Raw genomic sequence first — 14,423 nt, 5'->3', positions numbered from 1 at the left:
TTTGCCTGCTTTTATTTTCTCCACTAAATGTAATAAAAATTATTAATAATAAATAATAATAGTAAATTAATAAAAATTATCACCATGCATTACTGTACGCAAAGAATCGGTTCAAGTTCGGCTAATACATCCTGGAACACTGTATAATTTTTTTTCTAATTTTTGACTGTTTATTTTTTATGCGGCTTTAAACTCCTTGAAACAAAATGATTTAGACTATCCTTAAATATGAAAAAAAATTATAATAGCAGTAAAGGGGAAAATTATTGGTGAAGTAAAACACAAGAAAAAAATATAAATATATATTAAAAATATTGATATAACAAAGCACGTTATAAAAAATAATATAAAAACTTACAAACAATTGACCTTTTAATAATTAAAAATACAAATGATGGCATACATGTGAGTGTGTGTGTTTCACGACCAAATTAGTTTATTATTACTTAAATCGAGTTTGACTTTTCCACAAGCAACAAGTATTAATGATTTTGGATATAAGTTGTGTTCAGCTTTATGTATTCTTTCTAGCAGCGTTTGCTCAGTATCATCAGGCTTTACTAGAACCGCTTCCTGACCAATTATACAACCGGCATCAATGTCTTCCTGTAAACGTGAAAAATATTTTTTTAACTTAACAATTATCGAACAGTAACATGTGTTATAACAATTACGCTTGGTAAATTATCAGTTGAAAATACGAATGAGAAGTAAAAGCATATGATAAACAAAAGTATTGTTTAAAGATGAAAAAATGTTACATCATAATTCAGCACACAGGAAATTAATGGATGCATAATGTGATTGGAAATGGAGATATTTTTGCGAATAAAATTAAACTTGAATATTATGCAACTTTCTGTTTGAAAGATATACTATAGAACTTATGTGTATTTTGAATCGTTCTTCATGAGATAATTACGATGTATTTATAAATGTTTTAATTTTAGAAAGAATAATTGATAAATACAAATTTGTTGATTTTGCTAAATATTACATTTTAATGCATGTAAATTTCATTTGATAACGACATGCTAAACCAAAAAAACATCGGGTTAATTGTAAACAAACTGTCAATTGCAAACCAAATCTTGATATGCAACATTTTAAAATAAGTCTTACATTTTTATGAAAAAAGAATAGATTGTATTAATGAAAAAAAAAAAAAAACTATTTACACATAATTATTAATTTTTTATATTATATGTGTAAATCATTTTCTTTTTCATTTTGTAGTGGTTTCGGTAAAGGAATTTTTTACCACTAATTTTAAATACTAATCCAATTTTAATGGGAAATTAAGATTTCTGTTTTATTTCCACCCTAAAAAAAGATTCTGCACTTAATTTAAACATTTTTTTCAGCCAATATCATTACATTCATATTTTCTAGTATTTGAAAAGAATGGTGAAAAATAAATTATGGAATGCTTAGTATATAATATATTGACAAACCTTCAGCACTGTTGAAATTGTTAAGATAATAATTATTATTATCTGCTAAGTTCACTGAAGTTTCTGTATTTAGTACCATTTACTTTTCTTAGCTTCATTCTTTTATCACTTATTGATGTGTGTCAGAACCGCTCCATTGTCAAAACTTATTGTACCTGAGTATAATAGGTTTTGACAATGGAGCGGTTCCAAAACGCGTCAAGTGGTAAAAGAAAGGTAAGCGGTACTAAATGTAGAAACTTCAGCACTGTTTTTTGCATAGTAAAGCGTTTTGATTTAGTTACACATCTCTTATGATGACAAACCTTAGTGATCGGAGAAGAGGTTTAATTTAGTCTTACATTACAGAGTGTAAAAAAACTTTTTTTTTCTTTTGTTAAGAATGCACAAAGTAAAATAGAAGTAAAATAGCAGTCCCACAGGGGGAAGTGTCTGGTTTCTTGCCATTCTTCTGTATTAATGATCCATGGAAATGGGACTATTAATTGTTACCCTTGTCGCAGATAATAACAGTATTTATTTATATCAGATGATAATTATTTAAAGAACTAGAAAATTCTGTTAGCAGTTCAAAAATTTATTAACCAGATGGATTGTAACTTAACTTTAAATAAGGATAAAACTATTGCATTGTGGTTCTAATGTAATCACGTGTATAGAACTGCTGTGAATGATACTAGTATATTTCTGTTTATGCTTACAGTAAAAAGATTCAGGGTATTTGATCAGAAGATTAAATATCTTCAGTTTATATTCAGAGTAATTACAACTACGTTATTTGAGTAACTTGCGATATATTAAGGAACTATGATAAATTTAACAATCAATAAAGAAAAAAAATAGCCTGCGAGACACTGCCTAATAATGTTGGTTAATCGTTCTATAAGTAATTAATTATGGAACATAATTTAAACATACATTTATTAATTTACTAATTATTCTGAACTGTAATTGTTATGGAAAATGTTTCTCTTGTATTAAGATACTTTAAGTGTCGTTAAAGATTAGATACTAAGACAGATGAGTATACTGTTTGTGAAATTTAGAAAAAACATCAGTTTTATGGATAAAATTGTCAGACATAATACTATATCTGATTGCAACACTTAACACATTTTAGTGACTGAATCGCTTCTTAATTGAAAATTAAACTTTATTAACACTGTGGACATTATTTTGGTTATTAAAAGTTCAGTTTTTAAGACTTAAAAACAACTTTTTAAAAAGATAGATTTTTGTGAACTAATTAATTTATTTCTTGTTCATCAACAAGGATTTTAAAGGTTTCTGCTCTGATATCAGTTGATGTAGAGCAAAATAGTATAACAATTTTCAGTCGGTATGTCAATAATCAAAAGTGAAAAACATCCACGAATAAAATGTTGATTAAGCCCAAATTTTAAAAGCACAAAATATAAATTATAAAAATGTAAAACCAATTACACTACACGTTCAGATGTGAATCTAATTTTGTAACTAAAATTTACTATTTTTGGATATGGGGAGTGGTTCATTTTTCAGCTCATGAAGCTGAGGAAGATAAAAAATCTGGAAGGTTTTTTTTTTGGTTGATAACAATATTTTCACTATTTCTTGCTATATCAGTTGATAAAATAATAATATGCATTAAAATATAATGCGATTATATAACTGCCACTATTAACATTGGTAATACAAAATCATACAGGTAAGAGGCAGGTTTGATTGTGAACATGGACCTTTAAGTGACATAATATTTGTAACTAAACTTAACGGAAGATGGTGGGATAATACATTATTACACGTAAATATAAAATGCTTAAATGAATTATAAGTGTCAGATTATTAACAGTCTTTAAAGTGTTAGAACATTAAAAGAAAGCGATTAAAGAAGAATAAACAACAAAAAGGAATACCTCTACAAAATGGACAGTACATCCGGAGATTCTTACTTGTGCAGCGATCGCATCTCTTATCGCATGTGCACCTTTAAATGATGGTAATAATGACGGATGCAAGTTTAATAATCTGCCACGCCAACGGTGGACAAACCAACCGGTTAATACACGCATAAATCCAGCAAGACAAACTATATCGACACAGTTTTTGTTTAGTAAATTATCGATAACTTCTTCAAATTGTCGTCTGGTTTCATACGTGTTGTGCTTGACAACAGTGCAATTAATATTAGCATTTTCTGCTCTTTTTATACCAAAAGCATCCTGTTTATTCGATATAACTAAAACAATTTGAACAAAAGGGCAGTCAAATGTACCATCGATCAATGCCTGAAACAAAAAAATTTACAAATTAATTTTTGATGCGCATGAAATGAGATGTGTTAAATAAAGATTATTACTTGTATATTAGGTTTAAGCTTTTACCTCATGAGTAAGATCCTTATGAATCTGTGCAGAAACCTGGAATAAAAACTTGGAACAATTGAGAAATTATACTCTATAAATTGTCTGTTCACAATAAAAAACTTGCACTGCTGATAAGTAACGAGCAATTTTCATAACTTTTTATGCATAACGTTATGTACAGTAGATAAATAACAAAGATCAGAAAATTATTCCAATTAAAATGATTATAATATATAAATATTGACTTTCTTAAAAAAAAAATAATCATTAGGTCATTCATCACAATTAACGAATAAGGGTTAGGCTTCAAAAGCTTGTTGTATTGACATGAGAATATAATTGTGCAAGAACTAATTCTCATCTCATTCTTTCTGATGACAGCTTACTCATTATATTACACTTACCTTTGTATTCATGTCTAATGGAAAAATCATATTCTTCACAATCAATGGACAAATCATACAATTTTCATATCTAAATTATAAATAAATTCTATATTACAAAAATATGGTTCCTATAAAAGTGAAATAAATCTGCCACAAAAGAATTAGACATATTTAACCAGAACAGGACCCAATTTTAATAAATGAAAAAGAAAATTCAGACTAAAAAATATCATACATACTGTAAAGTATGACTTATCTTTATTTAAGGAACTCTTTAACTGATAACAGAGGTTTTGCAATAAGTTTAGGTTTAAATCTTTCTCAAAGAAAGTGAAAATAACCTAAAAAATATTTTAACATAAAATTTGTTATTAAAAAATACATATTGTAAAATTTAAATAGTTCACCTGTAAACGTAAAATTCTACCAGTAGAAGTTATTTAGAAAAATTTATATTTAAAACATTCCTTAAAAAATACTATCCTCTCTAAATAAATGACAACAGAACAATTAAGATCAACCCACTGATTCTTTAGCTTTAATCGACAAACATAAAGACAAAAATTCTGATTTGTGTGTAGTATTTGATCGGGTGAAATAAATTTTTAAAAAAGTTGTACATTTGCTTAATGAGATATTAAAAAAACAGCTATCACATATTTATTAATACATAAATATTTGTTTATACAGTTCAACATGAAAAAAATTTACTATATTCAGTACTGATAGTCATGAATTAAAACAAACCATATTTTATCAAGAATGTTATACAGTAAAGAAATAAGTACTACTACATAAGCAGTCAGTGCTGCTAACAGTAGACTATATGCTATGAACGGTTTAGAAAATCGGTCATATTTAAAAATAGGAAGAAAACGTCAAAGAAATTAAGCATGTTAATGATACCTGTAAGTTAGTACCGCTGCCCGATATTAGAACTGCTACACGTTTACACAGAGTTAATCTTGATACCAATGGTTTAACAAACTGTTGCATCAATGGAGAAAGTGCATCAGCAAAGTTTAGGATTCTAACTTTAGGCTCCTCTGAAAAAATATAATTTGTTATTAATATATATTAACAGTTATTTCGTACCATGAAAATGAAAAAAAGGAGCGGCAGAACTCACCATCTGAATAAAATAATCTGTTTATAGGTCAGTCACATACTTCCGCAAGTCAACGATTCCAGCAGGGATGGGCAGAGGGGTTGTTCCTTTAGGATTTTGCATGTTCTCAAATAGATAAAATTTTTAAGCAGTAATAAAATATCCCCATCGCCTAATAATTTTTTTTATTACCAGTTTGATTTATTACAAATAAATATACAGATATTGTATATTGCCTTAAATGTCTTATAAGTCACATATCTCTAGTCTCTTCTAAGTCACATGTCTCTAGTCATAGTCTCTTCTTTTAACTATATTTTTCCAAATGTTTCTTTCTTCATCAATTTTCCGCAACACCACTTTTTTGATGTAATATATGTAACATTAAGTCATAAAAAATAGATTCATTATTTTATAAACTGAGAAATAGAAGTTTCCAGCCAAATCTATTTTTAATTATTTAAGCCAAAAATATAATTTCATTAAAAATATAATCCCCCCCCAACCAAATTAGAACACTATTAAAAGATAATTTGGTTTTTTTCCTACAGAAATCTATTGACTGTTACGATTTAAGTCTGGTGTTAATGTTAATTTTTTGGTTAAAATTTTTAATTTACAAACATTTAAGATTATTCTATAGTTAAGATATTGTTAAGATTATTCTATAGTTTTTAAATAATTCTCACTGTAACATTTGTATGTGAAAATTTTTATGACCTTTTTTTCTAATACTATAGTCTAAGATCCGGAAGCTGATTTCTGCAGAAATCAGCTGCTGGATCTTTTACTACTACAAGATGCACCCCACCACTCTTCAGCTATATTATTAACTAAGATGTGATAATATTTGATAAAAATCTCTTTGTAATATTTGATCTGTGTTAATTTGTAAATAGTGCTTCGTAATTTTACATTATTTGACACTTTCTACATAAAAAAAATTATAATATTTTATTTTCAGTGCAAAAATTTTTATAAACATTGTATTTGTTAAAAATTGGATATTCAGTTTTACTTGCATTAAATGATATTGTCATTGGAATTCAGATATTTATGTATTATGAAGAAAATTACTAGAAATAACATTCAAATTTTTATTTTTTCTACCACACTTATTACAAAAATAAATGATCATAAATAAACACTGTTAAACAAACGTATCAAAAACCATTAAATATGTACATTTAATGCTAATTCCTTCTTCATCAAAATAATTATGTAGCCCCCTATACACACTATGCAATGATGGATAGTAAAAATGAAGTCTGATTGCATTAGCCAAACTGTGGAATCTGATTTTATAGGACCAGAAATATTCTATACTTCACATTGAAATGATCTTAAACGCTTATAAAAAATAAAAATACCTTGTAACAGGAAAAATTTGGCCTCTTATTCCCCATCAGACCTCTAATCCCGTGGACCCCTAATCAATAAAAACTGAAGTGTTACAATAACTGAATTTTACTTTTTCAAAATGATAAAACAGTTCCTTATCAAAATAATAAAAATCACACATAAGAACTGTTTTTTTTTCTTTAACCTCCGGGCCACTGTTAGTTATTGCTTCAGAGAATGAGATGAATGATTTGTAGCGTGTGTGAAAATGCCATACCTGACCGGGATTCAAACCTGAGACCTCTGGATGAAAAGCAAAGACGCTACCACTCATGGAGGCTGGTGCTCTCTAAAGAGCTAATACCTGTCTAACCTCCCTCAAGTAACAAAAATTCAAATATTAAACAATTACAACTGTTTTAAAAATTTATTTTACCTTCTCAAAAAAAAAAACAAGATGTCACATTTCCAAGGGATTTCCTAACTCAGTATAATTCAGAATTGATATCTTGTGGTATTTAATCTTTTCTGTTTTAAAATTTTACACTTTTTGAGAGCCAGAAAAAACTGATATAGAAACTTTGAGCCTTGTAGCCGGCTCAGGACTGTTTAGTTACCTGAAGTGCATTTAACAAATAAATAAATTTTGAGTTATGAACTTCATTTACGATCTACATCATTTTTCATGAACATATACATATTAAAAAAAAGTCAGGGACTCCTTGGAAAATTCAACCCTTCATTTAATTATTAAAATAAAACAAATTATTTCCTACCTGCAAATAATGAAAATAAAATAAAAATATTTGGATGTTCTAACTAGAGATGATGCCACAAAAAGAATAGTACTGCTTTTTTATCACTGTTCTGATGAAGAGAACAATTGAATCTGAGAAAACACATTATACTACCTTTCTATGCTCTATATAAGTGCTGCAATTTTATCAACTCCTGTACTGCTAAAATCTTCAGGCTAGTTTAATTTTACACTTGGTAGATAAAAGTTTTTTATGTGAATAAGGCAAAACTTATTTTTGTGTGTATATTAATCATAATAATAAACATTAATTACACAGAAAAGTTTAATTTGTTCTTTTCAATCGATCTACTGATAATATGAACCTAACCTTTTAGTTATGCACAACAATAATAATACAATCGTACATAAAAAGGAACTGTATCAATCAAATTAGTTATTTAAACCAATCTAAAATTACTTAGTGTATGGATAGTTACTTTCATGATCAGACAATAAAAATTCTTATATCAATTATAATATATTTATGCTTAGATTACATGCTGTTGTGTACTTGCATTGCAAAGTATAATTTTAATCGACACTTCAGCCCAAGCTTAGATTTTTGTTCAGAAAAATCAGATGACCTCCATCTGATACCATGAATATCAAAGATGCAGGACCTCAACATACTTACAGTGTTTTTAGCAAAGATCCAGCAGTCACCTAGCCAAAACAAGAAAAACCAGAAGGACTGCTTTACGGTTTCTTTTCAGGAGAACAGGATATCTATACACGGTGTGAGAAAATTGACTTTCTAATAAATAAATCTGATGATTCAAATCTAAATGCAATAAATCGCTTTTCTCCAAATATTAAACAGCCCCTGGAGAACAGGATTAGGCTTTCTTAAAAAAAACCTTTGGTTTTGCCCAGAATTATGTGATATGTCATTATATCAAACAAGAGGTTGCTCCCTCCTGCTGGAAGTTGTACGTATATTACTGTTAGTGTGAAATTCATTATTTCGTAGATTAACAGAAATTACTCTGTAAGTTCATTTAAATTAGGTAAGTTCATTTTCTTAATATATCTAAGTAAGTTTCATTGTTTTAATTTAACCTACTTGGTAAACATGGTTACTGATCACAATGAAAGTGAAAAGACAATACACGCACTCATAAATTTCACATGTACACATTACATTATCCACTACTGTAACCGTATGTTTCACAATATTTAATAAAAATTCACTTTAATTATTGTGAATTCAGCAACTGTGTACTCTTAAACAAGAATGTGCTTCTTAAGAAATATTTTACTTGTGTCGATAGATTTACAGATTTAGCTTTAAATTCCAATAAATCTAATTTGTTTCAGTAAAATTCTACGATAAAAGGCCTGATCCTTGAATTAAAAAAGATGTGACTCCGAATGAATCGGGCAAAGGCAAAAATGAATAAGATAACGCTAAGTAGAAACAATAGTAAACACACCTTTTGTTAATCTTATGTTAACAGTACCGATAACAGAAGCTTCTGGTATCATATCCAATACTTTTTGTTTATTATTACGACTAGTAATCAATACTAATCCGATACCGCAATTAAATGTACGCACCATTTCTAATTCCGGAACACCACCTGAAAAAATAATTGCTTTATATCCATCCTATTTTGCATTCACAATTTATTTAATTTTATTAAAAATAAGTAAATTTACATGTACTAATCTTATTTTGTACTTAAATTCAACAAGTTCATTAAATAAAACTAATATTTATAAAAAATTTTTTTTTTCATGTTTGCTTATCGGCATACCTTTTTAATTATTTTCTATATGATTTGATATATTCAGAAAGTCAACTAATGAAGATCTGTTTTTTTTTTATGAAGTTCTATACTCACATTTACATATTTTATAATTTCTAAATAAAGATCATAAAATTTTAGAGTAACATTGGATTAGTTTTATCATAAAAAACTGATAAGTTTGTAATTTTCCATGATAAGTCGAAGTAATGTAATCAATACCGTACCATACAGAAACACCATTTAACAGAAGTATGCAGATAATTCTTCATTACAAAGTTATTTACAGAAAAATTTAAGTTGCTTATAACTCTTATTTTTGGAAATAATTATATTAAAATAATAAAAATAATTCTCTTAAAAACCCCTTATCAAAAGACAGTCAGATTAACCATTATCATCAGATAACAGAAACTGTAATACCCTACCCTGATGTACAATAACACTGATAGACAAAAATAACATTTTTTAATGTTTTTCTAAGTGTGATACCATTTATTGAATTGCTTTTTTGTGTACATTACAGATCTGTAAATACAATTTTTCTATCAGTGTAATTGGCCAGTACATTATGCTAATTGTAAGCAAGTTAGTGGTCAGCTCACATTACCCTCAAAAAATGGCATAAATAAATTATAAAAATATAAATAATTTCACTCACCGATCATGGAAAGCCAAGCAAAAACAGGAGGAATATACCAAGTATTTGCATCCAATGAAACTTTTAAATTATCAGGTAAAACTCTAGGTATATTTTCAAGAAGACCTCCACCAGTAATATGAGCCAAACAATTTATTAAACCTTTTTGTAATGTAGGTAATACTTGGTTCACATATATCTTAGTCGGTATTAACAACTCATCACCTAAAACAAAAAATTAATATCTCTTTTTCTCTCTCGCTCTCTCTGGCTATTTAATATAGATATTATTATGAGGTGAATCTGGGCTTACCTATGCTAGAACTGACACCATTTAACAACTTTCTATCCGCTCATATACTCGCTATAATGAGACGTGTGTCCCTACTACACATTCATTCACCACTGAATTTCTTGTGTTTCATCTCTTCACTATTAACCTCTTAACAGAGAACCTTATTATGCCCAAATACTTCCGCTAAAACCTTTGTCATTATGCCCAGTTTTCTTCTTCATATTTATGTTCTTTGTGTGTAATTAGAAGGATCTGGTAGTAAAAGTATGTAAATAAGGTCTTAAAATCTTATTTACATACTTTTACTACCTTACAATGTAAAAAAAAAGAAACGTAAAGTAGTTAGAGGTAGTTATAAGTAATTAAGAATGGAAGGAAGTATGAAAATTGTTGGGGGGAGATAATGTGTAGAACACATAAAGCATATAAATAAGATGTGGAATGAAACAAATGTGGTGGAAATTAATACTCTACGACCTACTTGTTTCTGAAGGGGAAAAAATTCTGTAGCGATTTATTAAACTACTAAAATTGTATAACATCTCACATCAATTCAACCCACTGCTAAGAGATTCCGTCTATGGCATCATAAAATTCATTTAATAATACCCAAATTACAGTATTATGGGATATTTGAGAATAGAATATAATAAAATTTTATTCGTTTAATATTAAATTTATCCCTACTTAAGAGAGAAGGTTTGAAAACTGTTCTATTCAAATAATAAACATCATTTAAAGAAAACAATGACAAATATTTTTAGGATTATCCTGGCTGAACGACTTAAAATTGAATTAAATTGTTCAAACTGCACTCAAAGTTGTGTTTAAAACTGCTAATACTGGTGCCACCATCGGTTGTATATGTTACTACTCTTGCCTATGTTGTTCTTTATATACTGTTTATGTTTCAATCCGGTTTATTTTTGTTCTTTATAGTTGTGTTTTTTAAAATGCCTTTTTTATAAAGAGGTTTGCTTGCAGCAGAGCCTATGTACATTCTGGATCCTTTCAAGAATTGCATCAGATATTTGCAGAAAATTTTCTAAATGCCTGTATCTCAGCACAGAGTAGCATTCAGTTAAAAAATGACCCGTTGTTACAGGTCATTTGAAACCGACTCAACAGAGTCGGTTTCAAATGTAATGTAAAATTAAATTTTCTGACCTTTTGTTAGGACTCCTGAAACCACGGCAGAAATTCTTTGAACATCGGCTATGGTTTCTACAAAGCAGTGTAAAATACACATTTGCCATAAGATTCTCACGATTTAAATTTGAAACTGTACGTACTATGTGACAACTCTGCAACAACAAGAGACCAAACAGACTGATGAAACATCTTAATTATTCAGACTGCGCTCTCAAAAACATTATTGATGGACAGATAGACGTGATGTTGTATTTGATGTAAGATGAAGTACGGTTTCATTTAAAACTGGGTTTGTTAATTTGTACAACACCAAGTATTGGATGATTAAAAATTCTCACTGGATATATCAGCAACCGCTTGAGAAAATTGTTATATGGTGTGCGGTTTTGGTAATCGTATACCAGGGTTCAATATTTTTTTACTACTGTCAATACAGATGAGTACCGTACAATTTTTAAATGAAAGAATTCTACATTCGGTTAAGATAACAGTAAAAAAAGTACAGTTTCTTTCAACAAGATGGGGCAATGTCTTAAATATCATTTCACTAGTATACGTTCATGCTCATGTGGCTCTTACAGAAAAAAAAAACTGTCAATGGGGCAGTGGCCTCTGTTTTCCCGATTTGTTTAATTGTGACTTTTCCCTTCATGGCTATTTGAACATAGAGTTTGTGAATCAAATACCCACAACTATAAATGAACTAAAGACAAACATTCAATAAGAAACCAGAACTATCACTTGAGCACACAAGTGCATCGGAGTGCAGGACGCTCACCTTGAACATCTCTTTAAAAATATGGTAAATATGTAAACTTTTGCTAACATAAGTACAAAATTTAATGTAATGTACGTTTCCAATTTTAAATTTTATTCATAAATTGTTTCACATCGCAACTGTGTTTAGTCTGTAGCGGTTAAGTTTTAATTGCTTATCCTGTACAATAAGCATTATGGCTGTAGTGTAACAAACATAGTACGTACATTATGTCCAAAACACATTATCCTATAACTTGTCTAACATATGCTTTTACTAGTTGAAAGGTATGCGACTAGTAGAGCCCCGATAAATATATAAGTGATTAATATAAAAAATGAAAGTTTATCCTTTTTTCTAATTTTCTACCTGACAGTCTCTCTATGCTTCAAACTTTGCGCTTCATACCTGAACAGTACAACTAGATACCGTTCAGATTATTTAGATGATTAAGAAATTCACTGTAAAATGTTATAATGTGTCATCATAAAATCTTGACAAAGGTGCATTCCCTTTTATGGGATCCAGCCAGGGTAAGTGTATATACTGATAGATGCATATACATACCAATAGTAAATCCATTTCGGCTGAAAGGTGCTGGACTATCATAATTAAGACCTGATTTACTGATAATCTGTCTTACAAGACTGAATCCATTACTATGGACACCTGATGATGGAAGCCCGATAACAATGTCACCATCACTGACTGCATTTAAATGTGGTAATAATGAATCTCTTTCGACAATACCGATAGCAAATCCAGCCAAATCGTAATCATTGTTAGAATATAAACCAGGCATTTCAGCTGTTTCACCACCTTAATTAAAACAATACAAAAACAATCATATTATAATTCGCTTAATAAATACAATGTACACAAATCTATTCATAAAAAAGCCAATTTTTCTCAAACAGTATACAGCACTCCACAGATGTATACGAGATTTAATGTTTGATATCTGGCCGGGGCTACAAACACATAATCATACAAATAGAAATTAGTCACTAAAAATTAATTTCATATTAATTTAAGAAATGTTTCGCTTGTCATCAAGTACTCATCCGATCGAATGCATTTCTCCTTTCTATACTGGCCCAATTTTTTAATATTTAATGCATTGTTACTTGTTTCAATATAAAGTATATGTATAAAAAATTAAAAAAAACTTTTGCCTGGTCAATATTGTTCATCTCTACTTCATATAAGTTTTCTTATGTCTGAGCAAAAATTAAGTTTTCGCCATGAGCATAAAAATTTACCATTTTCAAGTTGATTTAGCATCATCATTTTCAACTCCCGCTCCTTGAAGTACTGAAACAGAAACATTTCTTTGGAGCAAAGCCACTAGGTGTGAGATCTGGGCCGCTCAAAAAGTTCCCTTTACACCTACTGAATCTTAATACAATCGCCTTCCTATAGTGACCGTTTTAACATTTTCAACAAGCAACTGTAAATAAATTTTGGAATAGACCTCATATTTTGTTTTATTAAGACTAAATCCTTGAACTTTAATTTTAAACTTTTCGATTTAGAAACTTTATGACATTAAAACAAGAGAATTTTGCAAGGTTATTAATAGAAGCTAACAAAAGAATTACTGAACTTTTCTACTGTTTATATAGAACTTGGAATTATTGTTGTCCTTAAACCGTATTCATTTTTATATTGATTTATAATAAAATAAATTATCTTTTAAAGCACTAAAAATTAGCACACATATAATCATGAACTAAGCCACTCTATGTTTCAAAGTACATTAATCTTCTGCACAAGTGTATCTGCCCGTTACTACACCTCACTGTACCTGATACTGATCGGTGCACATCGCTTGTATAACTATTTTGTTTAAATGTACTGTCTTTCTGAAAGACATGTCTCATATATTTTTCTTGACGGTCACAAAATAACTTTTGTTTAATTTATCAACAAGTTACAAATTTGTTTGTTACAAATTCTGTAACAAACTTTATTAATAATAAAACTTTGGCATGATGCGATATTACTGAGTAACTAACTCATGAAATTGGGGGAATGCACCGCACGTCTTCATCGTGAACCTATTGTCGTTTCCAATTACCGCTACTGATTTCAGTGGCAGGAAAAGTGACTTTGTGGTAGAAACCATCAACCAGTTTATAATCCATAATACCAAGGTAAAAGTAATTCTAATTATGTATGTTAAAGATTAGAATTATTAAATTGTTGACAGTTTCTATATATAACTTATTGTTTAACGTTTTCTGCATAACTTAATTATACCACTTATGTTAGAAAAAAAAAGTTTATAATTTTGTAACCTATTTTGTGTTATTGTTTTTAAATTCTTAACTACTTTTTATACTGTATTTACTGTTTAGTTTTAATTTTAAAAATTTGAATATAACTTATATTTCAA

The 14,423-nt window shown here is 28.8% G+C and overlaps 1 protein-coding gene across 2 annotated transcripts in view; it reads right to left on the bottom strand.

Annotated features, from left to right (window-relative positions):
* Positions 1-288: 288 nt before the first annotated feature.
* Gart (trifunctional purine biosynthetic protein adenosine-3 Gart) overlaps positions 289-14,423 on the bottom strand; it is a 61,165-nt gene continuing 47,030 nt past the window's right edge. For both annotated transcript variants that reach the window (XM_075381443.1, XM_075381444.1), the window contains exons 12-17: positions 12,593-12,844; positions 9,843-10,046; positions 8,867-9,013; positions 5,092-5,231; positions 3,350-3,721; positions 289-606 (exon numbers count right to left, since the gene is read on the bottom strand). In XM_075381443.1, the coding sequence (XP_075237558.1) occupies positions 421-606; positions 3,350-3,721; positions 5,092-5,231; positions 8,867-9,013; positions 9,843-10,046; positions 12,593-12,844 (1,301 nt within the window). In that variant the 3' untranslated portion in view covers positions 289-420. The remainder of the gene's footprint in view (positions 607-3,349; positions 3,722-5,091; positions 5,232-8,866; positions 9,014-9,842; positions 10,047-12,592; positions 12,845-14,423) is intronic.

The sequence above is a fragment of the Lycorma delicatula genome, chromosome 13 (assembly GCF_047948215.1).
Source record: "Lycorma delicatula isolate Av1 chromosome 13, ASM4794821v1, whole genome shotgun sequence".
In the NCBI taxonomy this organism is placed as follows: Eukaryota; Metazoa; Arthropoda; class Insecta; order Hemiptera; family Fulgoridae; genus Lycorma; species Lycorma delicatula.
This window is presented reverse-complemented; position numbering and strand designations above follow the sequence as displayed.